Here is a 13312-nt window from a genome sequence, read left to right as displayed (position 1 = left end):
AGTCGCAAATGTTTCCCTGATGAGCCAGACAGATCTGAAGCAGCAGCAAAAAACGTCTAAAACCCATAAAAACCAAATCCAGAGAGTCGACTGAATTTTCTCCTGGGTGCTGAGGTCAGTTTGTCTTCACATCAAACGCTGCATAAACAGGAGGAACTGATGTAAAGGCTCACCTGCCTTAGAAAAATGTGATGCTTCATTTCACGCCTGTTATGCAAACATGTCAAACAAAACTTTGATTCAGTCACGTTGATGACTGCCAATAATTCAAACTAAACTAGACACTATGTAGAATTTTGTAAAAGTTACATGAGTTAACTTGCTGGTGGGTTTTCAGATGTCATGTTTCTTCGCGTGTTAAACACCGACAACATGGGACACGGCGAGTCTACAGGACGGGGTTTATTTACAGAGTGACACGTGGAGGGCAAACATAACATTAGATCTGAGTGTTGAGGACCGAGCGGACACACTCGTCTCCCACTGGAGATCACAGTGAGGGGCGGCGGTGCGGCGGTGTTGGGGTTCAGCTGGCAGCAGGGGGCGCTGTCTTGCTGCAGAGTCGAGCAATCAGGCCGGCCATCTGCAGCAGGGAGCCCACGCCCTCCGCCACCTTCATGTGTGTGTAGCCGATCTCCTGGAAGAGAAGAAACACACACATCAGCTCCACCTCCTGCAGAAACCACATCTTCAAACATCTTCCTCTGAGCTGCTTGACTGGATAGTAAATAAACTTTTTCACTGTTTTACAATGTCCAGCAGAGAAGCTCAGATTTAAACTGGGAGGACCTGAGGGCAGAACTGGAACCAGGAGCTTCTCAGGTCAAGTTTAATTTTATTTAAAGCTCCAAATCACTGCTGACTGTCCCACAGGGCTTTACAGGCCCAGAGGATTACAACAAATGAAAAGAACGGCACGACGCCCCTGGACTTAATCCTGACAGCAGGGGGAAAAACTCACAGACCAGTGAACGGCTCTCGGCTCTCTGCTGTTGAGCAAGGCACTTCAACCCTCTGATTTCAGGTTCCACTGCTGCTTTTAAACGGCTTCTTTCCCTTTTTGTTCACATCTTGTTTCTGTGCTTTCACTTCCCGCCCTCCTCTTGTGAACTCGTTTGAAAAAAAAAAAAAAAAAAAAGTCAAAAAAACAAACCAAACCAAATCAGAGCGTACAAGTCTCGAGAAAACTTTGCCACTGCGCGATTTCAAAGTAAAGAGTAAATTCAGTTTTGGAATTGAACTACTGAGAAACAAACAATTTTAAATGTAATGATTCCATGTTGACAAACTGTGATCTGCAGACGTCACAGACTCTGACTCTGATGTTGGGGTTTTCTGGGGACGGTCACCTTTGACCCTGAAATGTCCCCGGACGGCACCTCTGTCACCACGCGGCTTCTGGTGATTTGTAGTTTTTTTTTTTAATCTCAAGACCACAAGAATTCTGTCGTGCTTGTAAATGAGGGCATGTCACATAGCAGCCTGGGATCTGGGAGGGGAAACGTTCTCCTCTTTGTTTCTAACTGCCTGCTGCAAAAAGGTCGGGGACCCTGGATCAACGTCAGATAAATTTTAACTGATTTCTTTCAAAAACATGAAGGAAATGGCAAATGAGCAAAAATGTACTGAGACTTTAGTTTAAAAAAAGCAAATCAAATAATAATAAATATGAAAATTAAATTAGAGAAAAAATTACAACAAAAATTATTAAAATGACATATTTAAAACAGTCAGATCAGTGATGCTTCACAATGGATTTCTTGTGTTTACAGTGTGTTCCAACTTATTATGCAAATTATATTTTTGTCAAATTTTCCTAAATAGTCAATGAAAATGACAGTCAGTATAATTTTCAAGTCACCAACAGTTAGAGTATAATTTGATTTTTTATTGAACAAAATTGAACGTTGTTGTGCATGCAGATGATTTTGCTTGATGATGATGATTTTGGAAACTTCCAGACAGTCTTATTTACTGATGAATGCTGTGCAACCCTCGATGGTCCAGATGGATGGAGTAGTGGATGGTTGGTGGACGGCCACCATGTCCCAACAAGGCTGCAACGTCAGCAAGGAGGGGGCGGAGTCATGTTTTGGGCCGGAATAATGGGAAGAGAGTTGGTCGGCCCTTTTAGAGTCCCTGAAGGTGTGAAAATGACTTTGGCGAAGTATGTAGAGTTTCTGACTGTCCACTTTCTTCCATGGTACAAAAAGAAGAATCGTACTTTCCGTAGCAAAATCATCTTCATGCACGACACCGCACCATCTCATGCCGCTAAAAATACCTCTGAGGCGTTGGCCTCCATGGGCATAAAAGGAGGAAACCTCATGGTGTGGCCACCGTCATCCCCTGACCCCAACCCTCAAGCAAAAGATCTATGAGGGTGGGAGACAGTTTACATCCAAACTGCAGCTCTGGGAGGCTATTCAGACATCCAGCAAAGAAATTCAACCAGAAACTGTCCATAAACTGACAAGTTCAATGGATGCAAGAATTGTGAAGGTGATATCAAAGAAGGGCTCTTATGTTAACATGTAATTTGGCCTGTTAACATGTTTTTGATTGAAATAGCATTTGATGTTGGTAAATATGACCTTCTAATGCTGCAAAGTCAACAAATGAACATTTTCAGTTCTTTACAACCTACAAAATGTTTTGAAAATCTGTTGTGCATAATAGCTTGGAACAGTGTATTTTGAGTTTTTTTATTTAAAAAAATGATCATGTTATCATTTTGAGTTTTGTTCAATAAAAATCAAATTATACTCTAACTGTTGGTGACTTGAAAATTATACTGACTGTCATTTTCACTGACTATTTAGGAAAATTGGACAAAAATATCATTTGCATAATAAGTTGGAACACAGTGTAGAAGTATAAATAATTCCTGTCAGATTGTGTCAGCCAATCAGAGGCGTGCGTGGATCTGGTCTGCCCACAGGTGCGTCTCACCTTGATGAACTCCAGCTTCAGGTACTCGGGCATCTGGTAGGTCTTGCAGACCCTGAAGATGTTGCCGATGATGTCCTCGGGGGAGTAGCCCAGCGCCCACAGCTGCTCCACCACCCGGTATGCCTCGTCGATGTGGCCCTCCACGCACTTTCCCAGCATGCTTTTCACCAGCAGGGGGTGCGGCTCGTCACACACCTTGAAGACGTTCTCGCTGTTGATGTAGCCGAAGCCGGAGTGTGTGGACTGCAGGTTGTTCAGGGCCTGAGGGGAGAGAGAGACGCTCAGCTGAACCCTGCCCTGTGTGTGTGTGTGTGTGTGTGTGTGTGTGTGTGTCAGGGGAGGATCTAGACAAATATTCATGGGGTGGCAAGAGGGTGGCATGGAGACTTTAAGGGGTGGCAGAAATATATATGCTGATTTAATCCCAAACGATCACATATATCAGTATTTGCTTGGAAAACCCCCAAATGAGGATATTTTAACTCAAAAACATTCTATTATTGTGGTACATGAGTAAAGCATTGAATAGAAAACCAAAAGGTGGCATTAGAAATATTTATTTATTTATTTATCTATCAACCCCTTAAATAGTGGGAGCGTCATCTTTTGCTGCATTTACTTGCACTCGGACATTTGAGTCTCGTAACAGCGAGTTTCCGAACAGCCACAATTAAAAAATAAATAAATAAATTGTCTGAAATTGGGGTGGCAACTAGGGTGGCAAGGCATTTTTCTAGGGGGGCAACTGCCACCCCCTAGAACCACCTATGGTGTGTGTGTCTCAGCAGCCAATCCTGAGTCTGTATGGCTTCTTTTGTTTACAATCCATTGTCCACTTCCAGTTTGGGCTGAGCAAAATACTGATATTGTATCGATATCGTGAAATGAGACTAGACATCGTCTGGGATTCCGGATGCTGTAATATCCTCATGTTAAAGGCCTCATAACAGCCAAGGGATGCAATTTTCTGGACTTATTACTTTGTCATTATATCCACGTCACTAATGACTGTTAATTAAAAATCTCTTGTAAATATTTTGTGAAAGCAGAAATATTGTCATGACAGCCCCACAATATCAAAAGAGGCATTTCATGGTGATATTTTATTCTCCGTCTTGAACCCGAGCCGAGGTCTCTCCCCGCTCACCTGTCTCATGTCTCCCTGCGCGGTGAAGATGACGGCCTCCAGCCCGTCGCTGGACACCGCCAGCCGCTCCCGCTCGGCCACCTCCTGCAGCCGGGCCAGGATCTGCCCGTCGCTCAGCTTGGAGTAGCGCAGCACGGCGCAGCGCGACTGGATCGGCTCGATGATCTTGTCGGAGGCGTTGCAGGCCAGAGCGAAGCGCGTCGTCTTCGAGTAGATCTCCATGATCCTCCTGAGGGCCTGCTGGGCGCCGTCCGTCATGCTGCGCGCACACACACACACACACACACACACACACACACACACACACACACACACACACACACACACACACACACAGAGCCAGAAAACTGACGGTCACTTTAGTTTAGCCTTTTATCCAGTAAAAACACCAGCCGCTGACTCCAGCTTCACTAACATGCCCAGACTGTCTTCCTGTTCTCCGTTCAAGATTCAAGATTCAAGATTCAAGATTCAAGATTTTTATTCGTCACATGCATGACGTACGGGTACAGCAGCAGTGAAATGCAATTGCAACAACTCCAGCACTGTGCAAGTAAAAAATAGATAAGAATAAAATAGATTAAATAATAATAATAATAATAAAATAGAAATAAAATAGAAAGAATATATAACACTCCTATATACAATATACAACAATATACAATAAGTCCAAATAAGTACAAAGTACAAGAGTGAATGAATGAATGAATGAATGAATATCTTTATCAAATTCATACTTTGTTTACTGGTCAGACTGACTCCAGCACAGATTTGGGACTGAATGTTTCACTTTGCTGTTTTTGAACCACAAAGTGAACAGGAAGTCATCGTGAACCTGCCGGGCGGACCGACCTGCAGACAGACAGGTGAGCAGGTGAGCGGCTGTTTACCTGTCGGCCTCGTCCAGGATGATGATCTTGTGCCGTCCTTTGGGCAGAGTGACCTTCTGCTGGGCGAACATCTTGATCTTGTTCCTCACCACGTCGATTCCTCTGACGACAAAAAAAAAAAAAAAAAAAAAAACACAATCCCCGTCAGGATCAAGCAGAGCTCCTAAAATCCTCTGAGGAAAGAAACCTGCTCGCTCCTTTTTGCAAAATCCTGAGCCGAGCCCCGGTCCACAAACACACCACAGATTTTATTTAGCCTTTTTGGATTTATCATCTTTTTTTTTTTTTAATAACAAAAACAGCAGTGTGAAGTTCCTTCTCATCGCTGCCCAGCTGAGCAGCATTCAAAGCCACATTTTGTGTTTTTTGTACAGAAATTACAGATGAACAAATTATTTTCTGACTGATTATAATGAAATAGACATTATGATTAGGGGATAGGATTAAATAAGTTTTACTTCTTCCTACTCCTTTTCGAGCATGTTAAAGATGAAAGATGCATTTTATTTTATTTTATTTTACTTTATTTTTTGGACCTTTGTTTTCTTATTTACCTTTATTTAGTATTGATTATTATTATTTTGTTTTGTTTGACTTTACTGCTGTTTTTATGTTCGAAATAAAGATCTCAATCAAAAATCAATCACAGACTTACTGTAAATTCTAGTGGAGAAAAGATGCCAAACATTTTATTTCTCATTTTATTTTGTCTTCTACAGACTCAGACTACAGAACGCTACCTAATCCAAGGGTTTATGTAAGACATTTTTTTTCTAATGATTTCTAATGATCAAACTTTATAGCAACAGCCTGAGATTTAGTAGTTTATAATCACTGATAATTTCCCAGCCAGGTTTTATTAAACCCTGTAAAACCCAGGAGCCTGTGGTGGGTGGGCTTTTATTTTGAAAAGTGAAAGATTCATCTTCACAGGGTTTGCAGTAATATTATGCTAATTTACCTTATAATTTAGTGCTAAATAACTACTTAGAATGGTTATCAATAATTTTCTTGCATATTTTTTGTGCTTTCCTGGTTATTTGCTGGAACCTTCCTCCAGGTGTCTGCTGTCACAGGGGGACAGGCAGACAGGTGAAGGTCTCACCTGTCGTTGGAGGCGTTCAGCTCCAGCACCGCGTCCTTCATGGAGGCTCCCAGCAGAGCCCGGGCCAAACACAGGATGCTGGTGGTTTTTCCTGTGCCGGGAGGACCTGGAACAACAATTTATACACATTTGATCTGTAGGAAATATTCACCCCCCCCCCTCCCTCCCTGTGGAAACTCAAGGAGTCACACACTTTAACAACAAGCCCTGCCTTCCTGCGTGTCCCTTCAGTATAACAGTACAGCAGTGTTTTATTCTCAGTAAAGTCGGTTCCTGTCAGAGTTGTGTTCCTGCTGCATGAGGCTGAATCAGTGTTTTCATGCTGCAGGAGCTTCATGGAGGAAAGGGTTCCCGGCCTGCAGCGGAGTGATCTGACCGGCACTCTGCCGTCACACTTCAGGGGGAACATGTTTGAGTTTCTCTGTCTAACCCACGGAAGTCACAGGTTTAATCTCTCGCTGGAGGGTTTATAATCCGTGTCAGATTATGCCAGTGGTACCTGAGATGATGATGTTGGGGACGTTCCCCTCCCGGGCGAACACCTCCAGGCGGCTCACCGTCTCCTCGTTCCCCACGATCTCGCTCAGCCGCTGGGGCCGGTACTTCTCGATCCACGGCAGCTCGTAGGCGCCGCCGGAGCTTTTCCCCGGAGCTTCTGGCGCCTCGCCGCCGCCGTCCTGCCTGCCTGCCGCGGCTCTGGGCTCGGTCTCCGCCTCGGTCATGTCCACCTCCATGTCTGCCTGTGTGTTCCTGCTGCCGCTCAGCGCGCCAAAGCCTTTCCCTCCGCCGCCCACGCGCCAGCAAGCTGCGCTCTGATTGGTCGAGGACGCCGCGCCGAGGGGCCGAGAATACCGTTCTGAAACCTCGCGATATGTACTGTTTGTAATTTTCGTTTTATTATTATTATTATTATTATTATTATTATTATTATTATTATTATTATTATTATTATTTATTTTATTTTTTTTTTTTTGCATTTTTTAAAAAATCTTTTTCAAAATTCAAGTCAAGTAGCCTGCGTGAAGTATACATGTCACATAAAATAAATAAAATAAAATAAAAACAAATAACACTCAATTACAATTAACAAAACGAAGGGAAAAGAAAGAAAAATAAAACTTTCAGGGTTTGCTAATTAATTGCAGTAAATATGAAACGTCTAACTCATCTAATAGTTTGCCGGTTTGTGATTTCTGAGGTTTAGATTATCCACAGTACTCAGATATGTTTTAAAACCAAAATCTTTGAAAATGTAAAAGGAGGGTATTTTTTTTTTTTTTTTTAGCCAAATCATTTTATGTATTTAATATTTAGACGAAATAATAAATCAAATTCATTATATAAAATTCATCTGCCATGAACTCGGGGTTGTTAAACATGAGTCATGCGGTTTTTTTTTTTTTTTTCATGTCTTTTATTGGGTTTTCATCAGATGTCGAAACCCGATTCCCTTAAGTTGAATGTGAACTTTATTACATTTTAGAATTTTAGAATTTAATATAATTGTATTTTACTAAAATATTACTTATTTTGAGCATGATAAATTTGACACTGATTTCATGGTAAACGTATAGATTCTATACAGTAAATATTCACAAACATAAATGCAGAATTACAAAGTTTATACCCAATTTCATTGTTGTTTTTTTTTTAATGAAAGAATATATAAAGCCTTATCAAATGTATAAACATTAAATAATAATAACAATATTAATATATAATATAATATAATAATAATATAATATTACAACTCTGTGCTGTGGACACTTTAAAGAGGAGTAACTGTTTCTGTTCGTGTTTATTGGTGCAGTTTCATGTTGAGGACATGTCGGAAATGTTTGTTTCAATATGTGAACTACTACTACTAATAATAACAAATAAATAAATAAATAAATAAATCAATAAATAAATAAATAAATAAAAAGCAAGAGGTAATATTGTCACTATTGTTAAATCAGTAAAATGAATCTACATTTAGGATCACATCATTATTGAAAAATAACACATAAAAACATTTTGAAAAATTAATAAATGATATTCAGTTAAATAAAACAGATTAAAAATAAAGTCATACAATGAAGTGTATATGGATTATCTGTTTTAAATTCAGTTGATATAATTATATGTTCGATCTAATAAAAATGCACTCAACATATTGTTTATTTTTTTATCATGAAAAAAAGCAAAAACCCCAAAAAGGTGTACAGCAGAGCCATAGAGGAATGTATGCCGTATTAAAAATAATAAACATAAAAAATATTACATAAAGAAAGAGAAAAAATGAAAGAAAGAAAAGAAAAAAGAAAGCAAGAAAAAAAAGAAGAAAAAAAAAAAGAAATTTAAAAAATGTGTCTAACGGTCGCCCCCCAGCGGAGGCCACGCGACACAACCAGGAAGCTGTCATCAGCCTGACCACTTCCTACTTCCGCAAACAGAGCCCTGGCTGCCAGTTTCTCGGTTTTCAATGCGGCGGCTTGACATCTGCGTTCTGCCCGCCGAGCCGCGACGTTGGTGAGTGAGCATGACGGCCAGCAGCCGCTCGGCCGCCGCGGAGCCGCCGGGCCTGGAGACCCAGCGGCGGGAGGTCGAGTCTCTGCTGCGGGACTGCGAGCTGCGAGCTGGCGACAGTTGGTGAGAGTCTTGCCGCCCTCGACACACACACACACACACACACACACACACACACACACACACACACTGACAGCGCCTAGCGTGTTAGCATGTTAGCATGGCAGGGCTAACGTTACCTAACGGAAGGTAACGGCTTTACGGTGCGCGGCAGCGGCTCGCGCGGGCCGGTGTGAACACCTCAACCTTTAACACGTCACCTGGCGAGCGCGTGCGGCCGCGGGAGCCCGTGCCGCCGCGCGCTGACGCCAAACAGACACGTTACCTGAAGCACACAGACATGCTAATGCTAACCTGTCAACCAGCTGGAATGCTGCCTTCACGGTCCCCTCGGAAAGTCCCGCTGCGAGGTTCGGGCGTCACAGACATTCACGTGCTTGTGGACGAAAGTAATGATTAATGAATTGAAATACTTTTAGTTTCTGTTTTATTTGTCCTGGGACGATATGTTTATCTCCAGGCTCTTGGTTGCCGATTCGATATGTGTTGGCATTCTACAAGTATTGCAATTCGATATTACTGTTTATTGTGACTTTTGGTTTTTGAATGATCTTCTAGTTTGTATCTGTAAAGTTTGATGAGGCTGTGATTCTCCTAGAGGTCACTAGAGGTCATTTCCTACAGCGACGTCCAGTGTGACAAAAGTCTCAACATCATCACACAGGAATCAAATGTGGCTCATTGAATCCACAAGAGTCTCAGCTTTCCAGTCAAAGCCAACTGATGCAGCTCCAAGACTGTTTAGGCCCCAGTCTGCACACACACACCATTTTACAACAGGCCACAAGAACACATGTGGACTGCAGGCTTTGGGGCCCAAACTGCATGGGATTAGCAGAAGGTGGGCATGTCTGCAAAGGGGAGAGCTGTGGCTGCCCAGAGAACCCATTTTCATTCAAATCGACACAGTAATAAAAAAGAAATCGTAAAAACAGGAATTGCGACCCCTAAGGGATTCGATTTAGTTTGTTTGGAAGTTTTATTGTAGTTCTGAAGCGGCACAGAGCCTCTGTGTGAAATGAAGGAGGTGTTTTAATTGGAATTATTAACAAAAAATCATGTAATTTCAACCCAGTAAGAGCTTCCCGTGTTGGTAATTTTTATTTTTGGGAGTAAAAGAACGCACAGTATGTTCCTTAGTGAATGCCTGATCCGTAGGGCTGCTCGTTTTTTGAAGACAAACACGTGCCATCTGATAAGAGCAACTGTCAGTCGGCCTGCAGCTCAGAGGCAGCAGGCAGCACATCAGTCAGACCGGCCCGAACCAGACAGGAATCAGAGCCTCCAGAGCCAAACTTCACAGCTCTATGCAGCGTGTGACCAGCAGAGCTCTGCAGAACCGCACAAAACACCGCGCTGCTCTCTGTCTGCTGAGGTATTCGGTGAAGCTGCTGGTAAAGGTTTTGTTGGCTGAGCGCTGTGACGGTAGCAGGAAGTAAGTAAGTATTTTTCAAGGCGTAACAGACAAGAACAATAACATAACGAGAGCGAAAGGACAAGTAATAACACACCTTCCTGCGTTTTAATCTGTGGCTCCTCTGAGGCACAGACTGGCCTCTAAACTCTTACCTCCCAGCTCCAACCCGCAGTTCAGTTCAGACTGAAGTGCCTCTAAAATCATCTGTGTGCGCTCGATGAAAAGTCACTGTGTTGATTTCATTTTAAAAGTCATGAAAACGCTTTTGACTAAGATGAGCCTAAAACTGCTATAGGTTTTGTCGACTAAAACGAACAGTAATTCAGATGACTAAAATTGAATTGAATACCTTTATTGTCATCGTACATTACAATATATTGACATTAAGAGTGCTACTGCACCATGGTACTCACATACAATAAATAAATAAATACAACACATGCACAATAAATAAAACAAAATGTGACTAAAACTAGGGCTGGACGGTTAGTTGCATTTGTGATTATACCGCAATGTGATAAAACGAGATTTTCTAATCGCTCTGGTCACGTGACATGCCGTCGCGTGACCAGAGCGGTCAGATAAACGAGGACGCCGCACCTCAGGCTCGACAGAATCAGATGCTGCAGAATCTTTAGAGGAGCAGAAAGCCGGCTGTGAGGAACTATTTTGCTGCACGGCGTCGGGTGTTGTGCAGAACGCGGCTTACTGCTGCTGCTGCCACTGGACTGATCTGTGCCAGCACTCACCAAAAACACCACAGAGCCATGTGCAATGAAATCCTGACCACCAGAGTGCCATGGAGGCCAAATCCCACCCGATAGGGATCACCGACTGAACTGTTCAACACCATAACTCCATGAACATAATTCAAATCGGCACGGACTGTCACAGAGTTCACAGAGGAAGATGTGATGCCTCTCAGCTCAGATTATACACCACAGACGTTCAGATTAATGTTTACACCGGGCTTATTTATCAGTGCTTGTCTTGATAATTATTACACACATACAAGGCTGGAAGTTAAGTCAGTCCATACAGTACTTTGACTGAAGTAGTTAAATAAAAACAAGTCATTTATATCGACTCATGCATCATCTAATTTCATCATAACATATAGGGACAGGAAAGAACAGTTTATGTTTAATCTGTAGGTCACACTATAGAATAATTTATTTTGGGGATGCATATAATTGTTATAAGCTGATATTGGCTTTAAAATGAAATATCTGCATCGATCTACAATGAAAATTTTGCTGATACGACACACCGGTTTGTGAAACCGGTCAGATCTGCCCTGTTTCAGTCAGATGAGATAAGTTAACAGAAAATAGCATGTTTTGCATAACTTAAGTTGAAGTAGTTTTCTTAATTTGCCCTGTGAATACATACATTTTGAAAAAAAAAAATAATAATAATTTTATATAGTATTTTATGTCTGCACTGACCTCCGCAATAAGAGCAGGCCTATTAAAAATGTTAATGCCACTACAGGAGAGGCTTGATGTTCTCTGCAGTCAGTTGGAAAAAATATGTGCATGTATCGGTATCGGACAAAAGAGTTGGAAAATATCAGCATATATCAACAAAAAAAACAAAAAAAACAAATCCTGCATCCTTAATTTATTGCTTGTGTTTGTTAAATAATACAGAAATTTAGGAACTTAAACAATGATCGTATTTTAAATTGCACTCTCAATATTGGTTTAAAAAAAAAGTAATTAGATTATTTTCTCAAATAATTCATCCCTAACTAAAACTGATGTGCAGTTTAGTCAGAAGAGTGAGACTGAATCAGAATCGGCTGCAGCATCAACGCGGCGTGCAGCGACTCGGGCGCTCCTGTCGGCGGGCGGCGGTGAGGCTTCGTGATTGGCCCGGTCAGACAGCCTTCACTTCCTGTTGGGACACACCACCTCGGCAGTGTGTTGTGAACACACACACACACGCACACACACATACACACGCGTGGCGGTGAGCTCGCTCAGTTCATGGCTTGGTTTGGCTCTCCTGCTCTGCCTCCAGGCGAACTTTGCTCCTCCTGCTCCTCTGTTTCCAGTTAAACCTGCACCATCTTATGTGTGTGTGTGTGTGTGTGTGTGTGTGTGTCATCCATCAGTCATTACATATGAAACTGTGTTTAAAACTCGGTAAAGGGGTGTCACAGTCCCGCCCATGCTGTTTGATTGACAGGTGAGATCCAAGCTGCGGTCGAGAGACACACACTTTCTAAATGTGTGTGTCGGAGTATGAATATGATTTAAAGGATTTACAGTATTTTGATATATTTAAAGGTAATTAGAAAATCAGAGCTGGTGTTTTGTGTGTTTGTACTGCAGTTGTTGCAGTAGCAACCACAAGTAATGAATTTTTTAAAATTTAATTGAGGCTACATCATCTTTACTTTAAATAGCACTGTAGTGAAAACAGGCCAGATTTCACAGATTCAGCAGACACCATAGTTTAGTTTGGTGTTTTTTTTCCCCCACCAAGTGACCTTTTCACTTTTATTTCAGTTTTATTTCACTTTTATTTCAGGTTTATTTCAGTTTTATTTCAGTTTAGTTGTACTTGGTTTTGGTTTCACTTCTCAGGAAGTCACCGGCCGGCTGCTTTGGCTCGGCTCCCGGTCGACAGTCACGCCTCGCTCTGATGTTTGATCCTCTAATTAAACCTGAATGTCTCCTTTGTGGCCGAGTGACGAGGAAGAGGAAGACTTCTCTGTGTTTTTTACTTTTCTTTATGGTGTTGTAAACGCAGCGCTGAAGGGATGATGGGAAAAACCTGATTCAGTTACAAAACCCGATATTTTCCTTTGATGACTTTTAAATCACCAAGCCGACGACCCTGAATCAATACTTTATCTGTAATTTAAATTAAATTAAAAAGAAATTAAATTTAAAAAGTAAGTTATGTTTAAATTAAATGACGGTATTTTTTCTTATTTTTTAATATTAATAGTATTTTTATTTGGTTTCCTTTTTAATTTAAATTAAATTAAATTAAAAAGAAATTACATTTAAAAAGTCGGTTATGTTTAAATTAAATTACGGTGTTTTTTTTTTTCTTATTTTTAATATTAGTATTTTTATTTGATTTCCTGTTTAATTTAAATTAAATTAAAAAGAAATTCAATTAAAAAGTAAGTTATGTTTAAATTAAATTACAGTGTT

General features: G+C 41.3%; 2 protein-coding genes across 3 annotated transcripts in view; one reads left to right on the top strand and one right to left on the bottom strand.

Moving 5' to 3' along the window:
- Nucleotides 1-382: 382 nt before the first annotated feature.
- Nucleotides 383-6897, bottom strand: rfc2 (replication factor C (activator 1) 2). The gene is made up of 6 exons (XM_030056552.1): nt 6594-6897; nt 6095-6200; nt 4990-5091; nt 4100-4358; nt 2953-3213; nt 383-637 (listed from the first exon to the last, which is right to left on the bottom strand). The coding sequence occupies exons 1-6, from the start codon at nt 6826-6828 to the stop codon at nt 527-529; spliced, it is 1074 nt and encodes a 357-aa protein (XP_029912412.1). The 5' UTR covers nt 6829-6897; the 3' UTR covers nt 383-526.
- A 1633-nt stretch (nt 6898-8530) lies between these two features.
- Nucleotides 8531-13312, top strand: part of usp11 (ubiquitin specific peptidase 11) — a 29511-nt gene continuing 24729 nt past the window's right edge. For both annotated transcript variants that reach the window (XM_030056546.1, XM_030056545.1), the window contains exon 1: nt 8531-8725. In XM_030056546.1, the coding sequence (XP_029912406.1) occupies nt 8616-8725 (110 nt within the window). In that variant the 5' untranslated portion in view covers nt 8531-8615. The remainder of the gene's footprint in view (nt 8726-13312) is intronic.

This window comes from Myripristis murdjan, chromosome 7 (assembly GCF_902150065.1).
Source record: "Myripristis murdjan chromosome 7, fMyrMur1.1, whole genome shotgun sequence".
NCBI lineage: Eukaryota > Metazoa > Chordata > Actinopteri > Holocentriformes > Holocentridae > Myripristis > Myripristis murdjan.
The sequence above is the reverse complement of the archived record's forward strand: the minus strand, read 5'-3'. Positions and strand labels throughout refer to the sequence as shown.

Coding starts and splice junctions, on each gene's coding strand:
- rfc2 (XM_030056552.1), bottom strand. CDS start 6,828: ATGGAGGTGGACATGACCGAGGCGGAGACCGAGCCCAGAGCCGCGGCA. Junction 3,214..4,099: donor CGCAGGGAGACATGAGACAG/GTGAGCGGGGAG, acceptor CTCTCCCCTCAG/GCCCTGAACAACCTGCAGTC. Junction 638..2,952: donor TGAAGCTGGAGTTCATCAAG/GTGAGACGCACC, acceptor CTTCTCTTCCAG/GAGATCGGCTACACACACAT.